The sequence below is a fragment of the Magnolia sinica genome, unplaced genomic scaffold (genome assembly GCF_029962835.1).
Source record: "Magnolia sinica isolate HGM2019 unplaced genomic scaffold, MsV1 ctg240, whole genome shotgun sequence".
Lineage (NCBI taxonomy): Eukaryota > Viridiplantae > Streptophyta > Magnoliopsida > Magnoliales > Magnoliaceae > Magnolia > Magnolia sinica.
In genome coordinates, this window is record NW_026682789.1 from 1 (window position 1) to 16,645 (window position 16,645).

At 39.5% G+C, this 16,645-nt stretch overlaps 1 protein-coding gene across 3 annotated transcripts in view; it reads right to left on the reverse strand.

The window, feature by feature from the left end:
• Positions 1 to 2,044: 2,044 nt before the first annotated feature.
• Positions 2,045 to 16,645, reverse strand: part of LOC131236140 (disease resistance RPP13-like protein 4) — a 28,529-nt gene continuing 13,928 nt past the window's right edge. For 2 of the 3 annotated variants that reach the window (XM_058233286.1, XM_058233285.1), the window contains exons 2-4: positions 6,957 to 9,568; positions 4,353 to 4,397; positions 2,045 to 2,409 (exon numbers count right to left, since the gene is read on the reverse strand). In XM_058233286.1, the coding sequence (XP_058089269.1) occupies positions 2,378 to 2,409; positions 4,353 to 4,397; positions 6,957 to 9,564 (2,685 nt within the window). In that variant the 5' untranslated portion in view covers positions 9,565 to 9,568 and the 3' untranslated portion in view covers positions 2,045 to 2,377. The remainder of the gene's footprint in view (positions 2,410 to 4,352; positions 4,398 to 6,956; positions 9,569 to 16,645) is intronic. The other variant, XM_058233287.1, reaches the window with a different exon arrangement.

Below are 16,645 nucleotides of genomic sequence, written 5' to 3' on the forward strand. Positions count from 1 at the left end.
TAATCCTATAGACTTAAAATAAGCCCTAGAGAGACAAAAGAAAAAGGAAAAATGCTAGAAATATGCCGCTGAGCCAAAAACACAAGGTTAGTAGACCGTCTCCCCAAACTGACGACCACCTGGCAACCTTTCCACCTACTAGAGATCTGGATCCCCTCTTACAGATCTTGGGTTGCCTAAAAGTTGACAATTGTCCACCGTTGGCCTACCACGAGCTAATGGTTTGGTTTATAAATTGGACCCCCAATAGTCGATGAAGGAAAAAAAGGTCCTAGGAGGGGTACATCGTGAGAAGTCTAAGGAGATAGAAATGAAGAAAGAGAAGGCATGACAATGGGATACGAAGCCAGCCAGTGAAACAAAGTTAGGTGTCCCCTGTGCCTTGACATTGTGATCCTAACCAATTCAATAATCCATCCTTTGAAAGTCAGCCCATCAGAGGAAATCAGCCGAGTTAGGAATGGGGTCAAAATTAGGGATGTCGGACCACCCCGTTTGAATAAAAAGGGTGTTTGATTTTCTTATTTCTTTCTCATATTTCAATCAAGCTTGTGATTTATTCCACATATTTCTAACATATTATCTATCATCATTCACAATCTTAGCTTTTATTATTATTATTATTATTATTATTATTTAATATTTTTATTTATCTTGTTCGCTTACCTAGGGTCACTTGATTCTGCATAGTAAGGCTAGGACTTATTCTACTTTTTCCTACTCGGTCTTCTTACAGAACTACGTGAAGCATAAAACTTTTGCCAATTATTAGACATTTAAAGGTTGGTCCTAGTTGCTAGTAGGAAGACTAAGATAACAATGATATAAAATTTTAGAAATAAAATTTTGATTTAAATTATGTAATGTTTTTTTTTTAATTAGCTGTGGTTTGATATAAAATTTGGTTAGGCGAGCGGCTCTCTTGGCAGTCTTGCTCTTGAATCAGCAGAAGTTAGCTCTGCCCAGCTCCATTTGGGGGCGTTTGGACTGTTAAGTTACTTAAGTTGCTTATGCCTCAAGTAGCTTATCTTGATTTCTACTAATTAAATTGAAGTGATCAAGTAACTATAAATAAAAGCAATACTTACAACTGATTGTGAACCGAAGTTACCTATCTCAAATAAGTTACTTACCTACTGCTGTAAGTAATTGGAACAAAAAATACCTTGACCAAAAGTAGAGGAATGTGTAGTTAGAAAACACAGAACCAATATCATTTCCCTTTTTTAATTCTATTTGAGAATTCTTCCTTGTGTAATTCCTTAATGAGAGTGTTTCTACAGAGCAACAATTCCCATCATATGCTTCCCATCTCGTGCATGGGGATCGTGATGGTTCGTAGGGATGGGCGGCCCTGAATCTCATCGGTCAGATGATCTATTATCTATAATGTCTGATCAAATGAGAGGGTCCCATCAGTCTTATCTTGGTACCATTTGAAAAATGGTGGGGACTCTTTGATTGCACACTTGCATAGTTGCATGTCAATCCAAACTGTCTAAATTGCTGACCCAACCATCAATGGAGGATAAATGAAAATTTTCACCGAGTAGATAATATTTATCATCTGACTTTTCCCTTCAAATTTGGACCACTATATATTTTAGTTTTAGCCATCCATTTGATAGCAATTAATCGATGATTATTGTGATTTTAGAGATATGCTTCATCCACAATTGGACCCCACAATTTTGGGTGGTCTAGATGTACATTTGTGCCACATGTGAGGAGGATGAGCCACTACATAGCCATTAATTAAAACATTCATACACAAAACCTTAAGAAATTAATAATGAAAAACAGAATTAAATGGATTTACTGTGTGTTTTAAGAAAATAGACAGTTAATGAGAAAACGACAGATTTGAATCGCATAACAGGCGGGATGGGGGCATTGACCACCTTACAGAACCAACGAGACCGTTTGCTCATGGGTATGAGCACAAGAGAAACGGTGAGCAATGCCATGTTTTTCAGGAAAGGTTTTGAATTTCCAGTGTTCACTGCTACCATTAGTTTGAATATTTTCATTATGCACTAAAACATATTCTCAATATTGGATTTAAGTCTTTGAAAAAAACACTGAATGTATAACAAGGAAAAATACCATGTAAATCTACTAACATCATCTATGAAATGTATCTGATAGCAAAATCAAGTATGTCCCCAGATATCAGAATGTTCTAATTTCAAATGTTTATTGGGTACGAGTATAACATAAAAAGGAACTAGAGTTCACAGATTTATTAACGGAGACAGGAAGTTAAAGGCGAGAAAGCACATGATGAACTGTATAGACTGTTGGAAAACGAGACTCAGGTGATAAGCGCCAGGACTTTGGGGTTGGCTCTATATGATAGAAATCGCCTTTCCTCGAGTCATGCGGCAGTAATCTCCCCTAGTGATGCTCCTTCACAAAGAAAACAGTTGGATGAAAATCAAAGTGAATCATATACCAATTAGCCAAATAGGGGGACTTGGATGCCAAATGCATCCATGTGCATGTGAAGGTTTCTATACACTTAGCTAGATCATTTCTCAAATGTGAACACTCCAAAGTGATTAAGCAGAAGAAACTGCCAACAAGTTGGGCATGTAAGCCATTGCTATGCATTTGTAAATCTTTTATTTATTTCTTTTCTCTCATAAATGTGTGGCCCACCTGATGAGTTTCCCTACCTGTTTTTGTTATGGTCACATATGCATTGGAACCATCAGATGAATATAGCTCATCTGTACAATACATAAAGTGGGGAGGTACTGTGGGTATATCACTACAAAAGAAAATGGTAACAGCCTAACAGAACAACAAAATTGATAAGGCAGAGCCAGTAGAACACATTTACTGTACATGGATAATGGTCATGTCTCATGTGTCAATTGAGACCGTCCATCTAGCAGGACCCACTCAGATCATATTCTAGAAAAAAGATATTAGGTAATCCAAGACTAAATTTCTTCTCCTCTTCTCACCAAATGTGGGCCACCAGGGAAACACCGAGTTCGGTGATGCCCTGACGTGGAGAGATTTAATTGGTCACCTGCAATAATACCATATAGTTCCTTTACCATGCATTCATATGCTCCTGATTAGGCTGTTGGTTCAGCCGAGTGGGGCCCACCTTAATGTGTGGAGGATGGTGCCCCACGAGGAACTGACTGGTTGGTTGTTTTTAATTTTTAGGGTTATCTGCCAGACTATATGTAATGTTCTCTCGAGGGAGCGGATTCACTCTCTTTCGTAGCAAGGCAAATGCGTCCGATGATCCGAACCAGGCATCCTCCGCCGTTCATTTGCACATGACCAAATAACTGGACCATCCTAATCATCTAATAAATGGATGTATCGTTTGTGGGTGTTTTTGGGCATACCTCATCAAGAGGACCCACCCATTTAAAAAAAACGGCCTCATTGGAATACGTCACTATGTATTCGAGCAAATCTGTCTACGTAATCCAAAAGCGTGAATCATCTGAGAACGGTTTTACGCAGTGCTTACAATACCCCAGATTTGTGGTCTCGCCATGTTGTCCGTAGGACATCCAGTCCGTCCGTAAGGTGTGCCCATTAAGCCTCAGGTCTCCGTTAAAAAAACAACTGAAGCCATAACTAAGGTGGGCCACACCAGAAGGAACAATAGGTATAGGAATGCCAACTATAGGTTAGTATCTATATTACATCAAATCCGTTTATTGGGTGTGACTCACGAAGATGAAGTGGAAATACAGTAGTCATTCTAATCTAAAACTCAGATGAGCCACACTGTGCATGAACTCACAGGTTTTAGGCTTAATTTTACATTGTTCTTGTGACCCATCTGACCTTTTTTTTTTCAACCATTGGTTTGGAATCTTCTAACCAAATGGCAAGGATCATCCAATTTTTATATTTCTAATCATTTTCCACCAACAACAAGGGCAATTTGAAGATTTTTTTTTTTCTTCTGATGATTGAAAATGAATAAGGTAAAGTTTTCAACAACTCGTGTTCAAATTCAAGATTCAAAGGTTAGGATCATCAATGGGTATGATTGAAATAAAGTAACATCCATATGGTACTGGTAAGAACATAAATGGTTCAGATCAATCTAAGAATGTACCCTGAATGTCTTCGTTTTATTTGTATTATTATATGACTAAGAGCAAAAGGAATGGGGGTATTTATCAAATCAATGGGTGTATACAAATACTGACACAAAAATCGTCATTCTCTACATGTGTGGAGATACAAAACATGAGTAGGATCTGTGATGTTCATCGAGTAGTTTAAATTACGTGACCGCATTCAAACCAAAAAATGTTGTGTGAAGAGAATGTGCCAGATGATTGAAAATGAAAAAAGAAAAAACATACCTTCTTCTTTTTCCTCTTCTTCTTCCTCTTTGGCAGCACCTGAAACTTCAAAGGGTAGAGAGAGATGGAAGTGAGGTTAGAGACATCTTCAAACAAACTTAGGGGTGGTTTGGCAAATAGATATTTGAAGAATTCAAGTCTAGTAATTGGATTCTTGAGAATTTCATGTGTTAATTTATGTTGGACACTTTGGAATTTGAATCCTATTTTTAAGAAGTTGAAAAGTTGCTTTTTAGGAAGAGTTGTAAATGGCTTAAAATCAGAAATTGAATTCCAGCTAAATTCCCCATTGCCAAAATTCTAAAGTAGCTCTAGAATTAAATTTTAATTCCAAAAGACAATGATTTGATAAAACTTAGATAATCTAACAAAGTGTCATCATGATAATAAGGCACTTACGTGATTATTTGACAATTAGATTGGTGGACATTTATTGATTGAAGAAAAAAAAAATCCAATGTTTTTTATTTCAACAAACAACTGTCCCTGAATTTGAGCTTAGGATTGTTGGACCAATCTAAATTTTGGGCTATAATATAGAGATAGTGGTTTGATGTCATGTGTGCCACTTCTAAATGCCTTGTATCAAGTGTGAAACATGGCTAGAGTATCAAATAGCTTGACCAGCAGCATATTAGTTCCATGTAAGGTCTGTCAAAAGTGATAGGCTGACAATGGAGGTTGGCTAGGAGGATGTAATATCTGTCATCCCATTCCAAGATATGAAAATTAAGAATTAAACAAAAAGATTAAAAGGTTGTAGCGAATTCATGGAGGAGATTAAGAAAGCGGATTGCTTACTGAGTAAACTCTATAGGACCCACGGTGATGTATGTGTCTTATCCATGCCGTTCATCTACTTTACCAGCTCATTTTAGGGTACAATCCTAAAATTGAGTCATATCCAAAGCACTGAAGCGGACCATACCACAGGAAATGATGAAAATTGAATGCTTACTGTTGAAATTTTTGTGAGGGCCACAGAAATTTTAGATCAAACTGATATTTGCGTTTTCCCTTCATCCATGTCTATGTGACCTCTTTAACTGGTTGGATAAGAAATAAACATCTTGGGAAGTTTTCAACGGTGGATATCATTATCCCCACTGTGGTCCACTTTTTTTTTTTTAACCCCACACTCGACTTTTGGACTTTGGATATGATTCAGTTTTGGCTGTTGCCCTAAAGTTATCTGGAAAAACAATTGAACGGTGTGAATAGAATACGAATCCAAACTCATAGAATACATACATCTATAGTGGGTCCCGCATTGTTTACTCAGTACGCTATGCTCCGGACGCAATCGGCTTCTGAAGATTGAGGACGCGGATTAGATACTGACAGGTTGAACAGCGAGAGGCAACTGAAGTGACGTCACCAAGCTATGTGGGACCCATCACGATGTATGTGCTGTATCCACAACATCCATCCATTTGGAGAGATCATTTTAGGGAATGAGACGGAGAATTAGTCAGATCAAAATCTGGAGTGGACCCCTCCACGGAAAACAGTGGGAAGAGTGACGCCCACCGTTGAAACCTTCCTAAGGTCCGCTATGATGTTCATCTGAGATCCAAAGTGTTCATAAATTAAGACGGACATAACATAAGGGAAAACACAAATTTCAGCTTCATCGAAAACTTTTGTGGCCCTTAGAAATTTTTAATGGTGGCATCACTCTCTCCACTGTTTTCTGTGGTGGGGTCCACTTGATCTTTCAATCTGACTTGTTCTTTGGTTCATGCACTAAACTGATGTGTCCAAATGGATGGACGGTGTGGATACAACACATACATCATGGTGGGTCCCACGGAACTTGGTGACGTCATTTCAGTAGCGAATCTTGCTACTCAACCTGTCAGTAGCTAATCCGCGTACGAAGACTGAATGGGTTATTCGCGGCATTCGTACCAGATATAAAAATAAAAAATAAAAAATAAAGTATGTTTTTTTGAAAACGGATTGGCTACTCCCCCTGACACCAGCCCCGGAGCTGGTGGTCGGTGTTCTGTAGGCCCATCATGATGTATGTGTTTCATCCACTCCGTCTATCTATTTTTCTAGATCAATTTATGGTAATATACAAAAAATGAGATATATCCCAATCTCAAGTGGACCACATTACAGGAAACAGTGTTGAATGAACTTCGACCGTTAAAAACTTTTTGGGGGCCATAAAAGTATTGGATCAAGTTGATCTTTGTTTTCTCCCTTCATCTGGGTCTTTATGACCTAATAAACGGATTGGATTTCAAATAAACAGTACATCAGGCCTTAGGAGGATTTAAATGATGGATATCCAATCACTATTTTTTTCCTGTGGTGTGATCCATTTGAGATTTATATCCCTCTCATTTTTCGGATAAAGACATAAAATGATATTTTAAAATGGATGAACGGAATGGATGAAACACATACATCATGGTGGGGCCCACAGAGCACCGACCACCAGCTCCGGGGCTGGTGTCAGGGGGAGTAGCCAATCCGTTTCCGGCGTGGCATAGTGCAGTGGTCGCGAATCGCCTCTTCAATGCCTCTAACGCGGGGTTCGCAAATGCTCTTGGATATAAAAAAGTAATAAAGTTAGGATTACACTTTAATTACCTTCTTCTGCTTCTTCTCTCCTCCATACCTCCTCCTTACGAGATGTAACATCGAATGGGAATGAGTTGAGCTTCGGACAGTTCCTAACCTTGAGGAGTCTTAAAGACGGCATTGCCCTTCGCATGCTCTGCCACTCCACTTCCAATTCGTACAAAAATACTAGCACCAAGACCTCCACTTTCAATACCCCACTCTCGCTGTCCCAAAATCTGGGACCCATCTCCCTAATCCTTCCCCCGTAACCATAAATGTAAAGAAACTGAAGATTGGGAAGGGAAGTAGGACTGAGCCACGCAGGTGTCCTTTCTCCTGGCCAGTTCCAAAGATACAACTTTCTGAGGAATTTAAGAGGAGGAGAAAGCTCACCTTCAATCTTCTTTACAACTCCATCTCTTTCAACAGAAATTTCCCCAAATTTTAACCATAGAATTTGCAGATGCTGGAGCATTGATAACACATTCCATTCCCCTTCTTCTATTTCTTCCACTGACTTTATCTCCATCCAAAGTTCTCTAAGTTTTGTCAAGCTCTTCAACTCCGAAATACCGGATCCATTTTTATTCACAGGACTAAACCATCCTAACCATTCGAGATTTGAAAGCTTTCCAAGCCCTTCCGGCATGCATTCTAAAGAATCACAGCTGATAATTTGGATAGCTGTTAGCTTCTCTAATGTTGTGATTGACACAGGAAGCCTTTTCAAATTAGGACAGTCTTCTAAACGTAGAATCCGAAGATTACGAAGATTTCCGATTGAATCGGGCAGTGATATTAAGGCAGAACTACTCTCTATGTTAAGATAAACGAGGTGCTGTAATGACCCTATCCCACTCAACCAATCCTTGGCCACAACATCTTCATCTATTTTTTTGCTTGACAATGAAAGAGATAACACCTTCAACCACCTTACTTTGCAGAGTTTTAATTTTACACTTGCAATGATCTCTTTGCTCTCAATGTGCACCCCAACCAATGTCCGCAACTTGGTGGAACTATTTTCAATGCTCTCCACTACTGTATTCCTCACAATTCCCAGACGGCGAGACTGCTCACTGAATGCAGGATTACCTCCACAGTCCAAGCTCACAAAAAAACTCTCTTCTCTTGCAATTTTTATTGCCATATCTCTAACCATATCATGCATTTTGCACCTATTAAAGTGTCTTTCAAAGAAATCTTTATCCACTCCAAGTATCAAAAATCGATTAAATAATTCTGAAAAACATTCTTCTCCTATTTCAATTGCCGTTTTCCCATTTCTTCCCCAAACAAAACCCTCACCAATCCACCAGTTAACCATGTCACGAACATCAATTTCAAAATCTTCAGGAAACACGGCAAAGCACAAAAAGCAAGGTTTTAAGTGTGTTGGGAGCTCTTCGTAGCTTAACTGTAGTCTCGAAATGATCAGTTCATCTTTCTTATCGATTCCCAACTCCTCGCGCTCTAATATTTCCCTCCATTCATGGATATAATCACTCTTCCCCAGCATCATTCCACCCACAACCTTGATTGTTAATGGCAGTCCCCCGCACCTCGCAACAATCTCCTTTCCCAAGCCCTCCAAGTCTGGATTTGTGCACTTACCTCCAGTTCTTGCAAAAGCTACTTTACTGAACAAGGACCAACTATCTTCTTTTGAAAGAGTTTGGGGATAGTGTATGTGTCTGCCATCAGCTCCCATTGATTTAGCAACCTCTTCATTCCTAGTTGTAACAATAACGCAGCTACCCTCCACTCGGGGCAAACCAGACTTCAAGCTATCCCACCACATCCCTTCATTTGTTTGCCAAACATCGTCCAAAACTACCAAGTATTTTGCATCTAATTTCCTGTTGAGACTTTCCAATAGCTCCTCAACATCCATTCCCCTCAGAGATTCCTCTTTTACATCTAGCTTTTTTAACATCTTCTTTAGCAATTCGTCCAATTTGAAACTTTGAGAAACAGTAACAAAAACCAAGTGATGAAAAGAGTTTTTCACACTCTCACTATGACATATCTTTTGAGCGAGTGTGGTTTTACCGATTCCCCCCATTCCAACTATTCCAATCATTGTTGAGGGTCCATCTGCTTTTAAGATCCAATTTCTAACCTTTCCTGAGTCATCTTCTAATCCTACCATTTCAGCTTCATGCATTAGGATTGGGTAGGTCAATGGCATATTCCTACCATCTTCATCTTTGCCAGTGTGACGAGGAGCTGTTTGCAAGTAGGAATTCATCTTCCCTTGCACCACTTTTATTTTTTTATTTGTTTCCATCAACCGCTTTCCCATCCGACGGCGGGATTTCAAAAGGGCAGGAGAGCAATAACTAATAAAATTGGGTGCACACCCTTGGTCTTTTTTATGGAATTGAAGATGGCAATCTGCTATTACATCCTCAGCATCATATACCAGCTCTCTTAAGTCTCTCATTATTGTCTTGAAAGTCTCATTCCTCTCTTTTATCTTCACCTGAGCAGCATCCTTGAGATAGCTCTGCATATACTTTAGCTCCTGCGTTGTTTCTTCAAACCGGTCATCAAATTCAAGTAGTTGTCGACCTTCGCTTTCAAGTAATGACACCAAATTATCTAGGAGAATACGGACGACAGCATCTGCCATTTCCCTGTGCAATATTTTCATACATTTATGAAAATCGAATCCAAAACTAGAAGGTGAAGGAAAAGAGGAAAGAAAAAAAACTAGGCAGAAAATATTACAATTGAATTGTCTATAAGAAAGTAATTGCACAATTACTCCTATATACAATAGATTTATTTTCACTTTATTCTGATCATTTTTCCTTATGTGCAATGCATTTTTTAGAAACTTGGCAAGTCAATTTGGAACTTGACAATGTCAACTGAGATCAGCATGAGAATCTGCCAACTTCCTATATGAGTCAGGTTGTTACAAAACTCGTTAGATTTCTCGAAACTTGCCCGAGTTTTGCACTAATTCCATGGACTTGTCGAGTTTTGTGTTACTTGGCTGAGTTTTATAGAGTGAAAAGGTTTGACTTTTATTTTATTTTATTTTTTTAAAAAGTAAAGTAGGGGTTTGAACCCACCACCTCTAATATAAACAAAGGCCTTGCCTGAGTTTTGTTACATGACTCGTCTGGTTTCCTCTTTAACTCGCCCATGGTATGCACTAAATTGCTAGACTAATCGAGTTTTATGTTACTCGGGCTACTTTTTTAGAGTGAAAAGCTATGGTGGAAACAAAAAAAAAAACCTTACAAACAAAGCAACTTGATTATATGAACTGAGCAAATAATGGGCACCATTCTATCTAAGAGCAAATAACAGGCCCAATGTTTTGGTTGATGCTCCATGATTTAAGCCTAGATGAAATTGATGAATTGACACACCAACCATTGTTACCGTGGTACTGCATTACATCCCGATGGATTGTTGTAGGCAACTATTACACATTCTAGTTAGTGATGAAACCTGTCTCTATCATCGCCTGCTCGCTAGTGGGAAGTTTTTATGACTTTGTGTTGGATGGACACCTTGAGAGATATGGTCCCAATAGTATCACTCCGTCACCAGTAGAGGTATCTAGTATGGACGAAGGTCGGATCCTGGTGAATGTCACCCAGCATGAGAGAGGTGCGTGGGCAACAGGAAGAGACGAAATCACAACCCGGATGTGGAATGATTCGTATCTACTGAGTCGTTGAATTTAATTTCTTCAAAACAAATTACCTCCTACTGTGAGTGCAAGAGGATATAGGATCCAGATGATTAGACAAATCACACAGTGAATCTAATCAAAGACACGGTCATTCTCTTATCTGAGGACTACGGTGATAGTGGTCCTGACATCCTATGGTCGTATGAAATTAAGTTGGGAAGGAGTGAATATGGCCTCTCAATGACCGACGATGAAGGCCAATAGCTCGGAGAACGCTTCCAACACTATCAACTCTAAGAAGAAGGCTTAAGTTTCCCAACCATATGATCAAATTAGAAGTGGGATAAGTGAATAGTGCAGATAATTCCAAAACTTGGTATGGTAGAAGGATTAACTTCAGAACATGTATTTTTAGCGACAAAGTTACTTTCGTAGAAACAATTATATGGGCAGCTTTTCTCACCCTACGGGAACATAAGAAGAATCATGAGGATGAATGATATAGATGTTTTAATATGCCAAAATAACAATCTACTCAAGGATTTGAATGACATGGATGTTGATGAAGTAGAGTAATGATCCTCATGTGTATAAGCAACCCGATTATAGGTAATAGTGAGAAAAACATAGCACATATGTGGCGAAGCGGGAATGTAAAGTTGAGGGTAATGCCTACTGAGGTGTTTCCTTGCTGATTTCTATTTGCAATCACATACTCACTTTCTCCATTATGTTCATGTTATATCTACCACCTTCATCCATTTTTTTATTTTTTATTTTTCATATGAATATGGGGTATGAACCTAAAAAGGAAATCTGATCCAAATCATGTGTGGACCACACGACAGGAAAGATTGGTAACTGAATGCCCACCATTAAAAAGTAAATTCCTCTTCAGGGCTAGAAAAAGAGGTGCGGCTTCCATGGATCCCTAACTGATGTAGCTTACATTAATGCCGTCCATCCATTTTAACGATTCATTTAAGGTCATTATTCCAAAATTGAAGCAGATCCAAATCTCAAGTGGACCACAAAAGTTTTTTTAATACATTCCCTCGGGTCTCAAGAAGTTTTTAATGGTGGATATTCAATCACCACTGTTTCCTGTGGTATATAGTCCACCTGAGATTTGGATCTACTTCATTAGTGGTGATCATGCCCTAAAATCAGATTTCAAAACAGATGGACAGCGTGGATGTAAGTCTCATATATCATGGTGGGCCCTACAGTCAGGGGTCCACCCACCTCGGTGGATCCAATGATCCACCCAAACTGCTCCCCAGAAAAAGATCCATCCACTGTGGAATTATCTCTTTGGTCCTTCATGTAGGTTTGTATGACTGGGATGAAAAGCAAAGATGGCTCACAACAGGACAGTGGACTGTATAAAAAGTGTAATGGTTGGTGTTTAATCCCCACATTTTGATGATGGTGTGGTCTTCCAGGGGTTGTGATCTCTTTCATTTTTGGGATAATTTATTATAAGAAGCTTGCAAAATAGATGAATGGCATGGATAGATCACATCATCATGGTGGCCCCCAAGCACTGTCCAGTATTCCACCACCACTTCAGTAAGCAATCCAAGGACGCGGTTTGGCCAGTGATGCTGCCACTAGCCAAGTGGCTAGTAGTCGTGCTCTATGGGCTCCACCATAATGTATGTGTTTTATATATCCATGCCGTCCATTCATTTTTTTAAAGATCATTTTAGGGCAAGATCCAAAAAATGATGCAGATCTAAATCTCATGTGGACCATACCACAGGAAAATAGTAGTGATTGAATGTCCATCATTAAGAACCTACTGGGTATGTTATAATGTTTATTTGATATCCAACCTATTGATTTGGTGCGCAAACCTAGATGAGCAGAAAAAACAAATATCAGCTTGATCCATAACTTTTCTAGCCCCATAGAAGTTTTTAATGGTGCACGTTCAATCAACAACTGTTTCCTGTGATGTGGTCCACTTAAGATTTGGATCTACCTCATTTTTGGGCTAATACCATAAAATGGAAGGCATGGATGAAACACATATATAATGATGGGCCCACAAAGCACCAACCACATCCAGAATGCAGGATCATGGGGTTCTCACCATTTGATTGGCTCCAAACTCCATACGTGGCCTGAGGACTATAAATGAACCGTACACGTAAAATTTCATCCATTGGATCGCTGTGGAAGTGGCCCAACGGACATTTCAGCCCATAATTTACTGATCTGGGGCCCACCTGATCTCTGGATACGCCTCATCTTCAGTCTCGACGCCTTAAATCATGTGAAGAACCAGATGGACGGAGGAGATTTTGTACATACACCATGATGGACCCCATGTGCATTGCATGTGTACAGTCTGTAAGTGCACCAGCCGTGCACCCGTGCACTCAAAGTCGGTTAGCGCCTGCTGATTGACAGAATTCAAATTTTTCAAAAACACAAACAGCATTAACGCTGTTCATCCGTTGGTTCTGCTTGTGGGCCCCACACATCATGCATATCATGAATCTGGACCGTCCAAGGTGCTCAGGGAGGGGGTATTACATTTGCCTAGGTGGCATAAACGCAGAAGATATTGAGGGTCACAATCCAGCCGTCCGAACGAAAGATGGACGGTGGACTGAACCATCTTGTGGGACCACATCGAAATCAATCCAATCTCGTCATCCCCAAACAGTTTTTCGTCCTGAATCCACTGGACAGCTTGGATTTTCCAAAAAAACAGTGAAGTGGGCCCCACCATCGTCACAGCGTCAATGACGCTACTCTGTTTTGTGTCCGAAAAAGCCGGGATTTCCGTACGGTTCTGGCCCACTATGGTTGATCAAAGGTATGATCCAAACCATCCATCGTGTATCTCGTCCAGAGATTTCTCAAGGGATGTTATCTATTTGGAAAGAATGTGATGGAAATGGAAGTTTTTTCTTCCGTTTTCTTGGCTGCAAAAAGACCTACGCACCAGCCTTGCGTAAATAAAACTTTCGCAGCCTACTCCTTCTCGGACTCAACCTCTCCACGCCCCTACGCACCAGCCTATAAGGGAGAAAGGGAGCGTGTGGAGGAGGCCAGGGTGTTGAGGGGAGTGGGACATCAGGGAGCTTGGAGGAAGACAGGTCTGCTGGAACGTGGAGGCTGAAAACGGGAAGAGAGGGCTGCTGGAACGTGGGAGCGGAGAAAAAGACTAGGTAGTTTTTCTTCTTTTTGTTTCGTTTTCTTTTCCTTTAGCTTGAAGCTGGAACGAAAGAGAAAGAGAAGTTTCTTTCTCTTAACTTTAAGCTTTTTGCTGTATTTTTTTCTTCTTTTCCTCTTGTTTATTTGTTTATTTTAGCCCCTTTCATGTGTGGCTAAACCCCTTAGCTAGGGCTAAGAGGTGAAGCCTGTAGCGAGATAGGAGATTCTATTCTATGCTTTTTAATGTAAATTCATGGACTGAATTTGGTTTTTAGTGATTATGGAAGGAATGTCTTTAGTCTTTAATGGTCTGTTGTGACTGAAATTACAACGGGTCTACAATGGCTTTGAATACTTCCTTTTTTCCCTTTTTTATGTTTATGAAGTCAGGAAGCCCTGTTGTTCATCATTGTTCCATGGGGCATGGTAAGATGACAGTACCCTTCCTGACCTTCATAGCATGTTGATTGGTTGGTAATTAGTTTAATTCTTTTGTTAACTTTGTCTCTTGGGCATGGTTTGGTGATGGAATCCATTCTAATTCATATACCTTTCACCTCTTTAAAATTACATCAGAAGAAGTTCAGTCTAATTTTTATGATTTTTGAAGCAGGCATAAGATCTCCCTGATCTCTACAAGTGGATCCTCTGAATCCCTAGTTTTCTTCCTCTGAATTCCTTAAAGTTTTAGATAATTATTCTACAATTATTCCTTAAAATTCTATTTGGTTAGATCACATCTTAGTCTAGTTCTAGTTCTACTTGGTTTCAGATCACGTACAGGTATCAGTCCCTGTGGATTCGACCTTGGTCTTACCGAGTTTATTACTACATCACAACCCTATACTTGGGGAGTGAACAAGTTTTTGGCGCCGTTGTCGAAGACTGACGGGTCCGTTTTTCTGAACTTAATTAGTTTTAGAATTAGGTTAGGATTAAGATTTTACTTTAGGATAAAAGTTTTTATTTTATTTTATTCTATTGTTTTTTTTGAACTTAACCTATTTTCCTGTTTTGTAGGATCCTAACGTCTAGAGAATATCCGATCTGTGCAAAAGGTGGGCCACACAATGATGATCTCAGTATGGACGAAGGTCGGATCCTGGTGAATGTCACCCAGCATGAGAGAGGTGCGTGGGCAACAGGACGAGACGAAATCACAACCCGGATGTGGAATGATTCGTATCTACTGAGTCGTTGAATTTAATTTCTTCAAAACAAACCTCCTACTGTGAGTGCCAGAGGATATAGGATCCAGATGATTAGACAAATCACACAGTGAATCTAATCAAAGACACGGTCATTCTCTTATCTGAGGACTACGGTGATAGTGATCCAGACATCCTATGGTCGTATGAAATTAAGTTGGGAAGGAGTGAATATGGCCTATCAAAGACCAACGACGGTGAAGGCCAATAACTCGAAGAACGCATCCAACACTATCAACTCTAAGAAGAAGGCTAAAGTTTCCCAACCATATGATCACATTAGAAGTGGGATAATTGAATAGTGCAGATTATTCCAAAACTTGGTATGGTAAAAGGATTAACTTCAGAACATGTACTTTTAGCGACAAAGTTACTTTCGTAGAAAGAATTCTATGGGGCAGCTTTTCTCACCCTACGGGAACATATGAAGAATCATGAGGATGAATGATATGGATGTTTTAATATGCCAAAATAACAATTTACTCAAGGATTTGAATGGCATGGATGTTGATGAGGCGGAGTAATGATCCTCATGTGTATAAGGAATCCGATTATAGGTAATATTGAGAAGAACATTTTTCTTAACTCAGTAGTAATTCTCCATAAATTGATTTTGATATCGATCCCTAGTGGGGGTGGCTAACAAAGATGTGTGACCTGACAGTGGGTGTACCAACAAGCTAACAAAAAAAAAAAGAAAAAAACCCAATTATAGGTAATATTGAGAAGAACATAGCACATACGTGGCGAAGCAGGAATGTAAAGTTGAGGGTAATGCCTACTGAGGTGTATCCTGGCTGATTTCTATTTGCAATCACATACTCACTTTCCCCATTATATTCATGTTATATCTACAACGTTCATCCATTTTATTTTTATTTTTTTTTCCATATGAATATGCATGGGGTATGAACCCCAAAAAGGAAATCTGATCCAAATCATGTGTGAACCCCACGACAGGAAAGAGTGGTAACTGAATGCCCACCATTAAAAAGTAAAATCCCACATACTCACTTTCCCCATCATATTCATGTTATATCTACAACGTTCATCCATTTTATTTTTTATTTTTTTTTCCATATGAATATGGGGTATGAACCCAAAAAGGAAATCTGATCCAAATCAAGTGTGAACCCCACGACGGGAAAGAGTGGTAACTGAATGCCCACCATTAAAAAGTAAAATCCTCTTCAGGGCTAGAAAAACGGGTGCAGCTTCCTGGATCCCCTGACTGATGTAGCTTACATTAATGCCATCCATCCATTTTAACGATTCATTTAAGGTCATTATTCTAAAAATGAAGCATATCCAAATCTCAAGTGGACCACACCAAAAGGAAATAGTGGTAGTTGACCGTGAAAAACTTCTTATGGGCTACAAAAGTTTTTTTTAAATTATCGAGCTTATATTTGTTTGGTCCCTTCATCTCGATCTTTGTGACCTTATTGACCTGTTTGATGGAAAATAAACATTCAGTTGGGTCTCAAGAAGTTTTTAATGGTGAATATTCAATCACCACTGCAAGGCCATCAGCCGAACTTCGAGCCTAGGGCTGTACATGAACCGGGCTAGCCCGATTAACTCGCTCGACTCGGCCCGACCCGGAACTAAGTTCGGGTCGGAACGGGCCATTTTCTTTGGCCTGAAATTGAGTTCGGGCCGAGTTCGGATAGGTTCCAGTT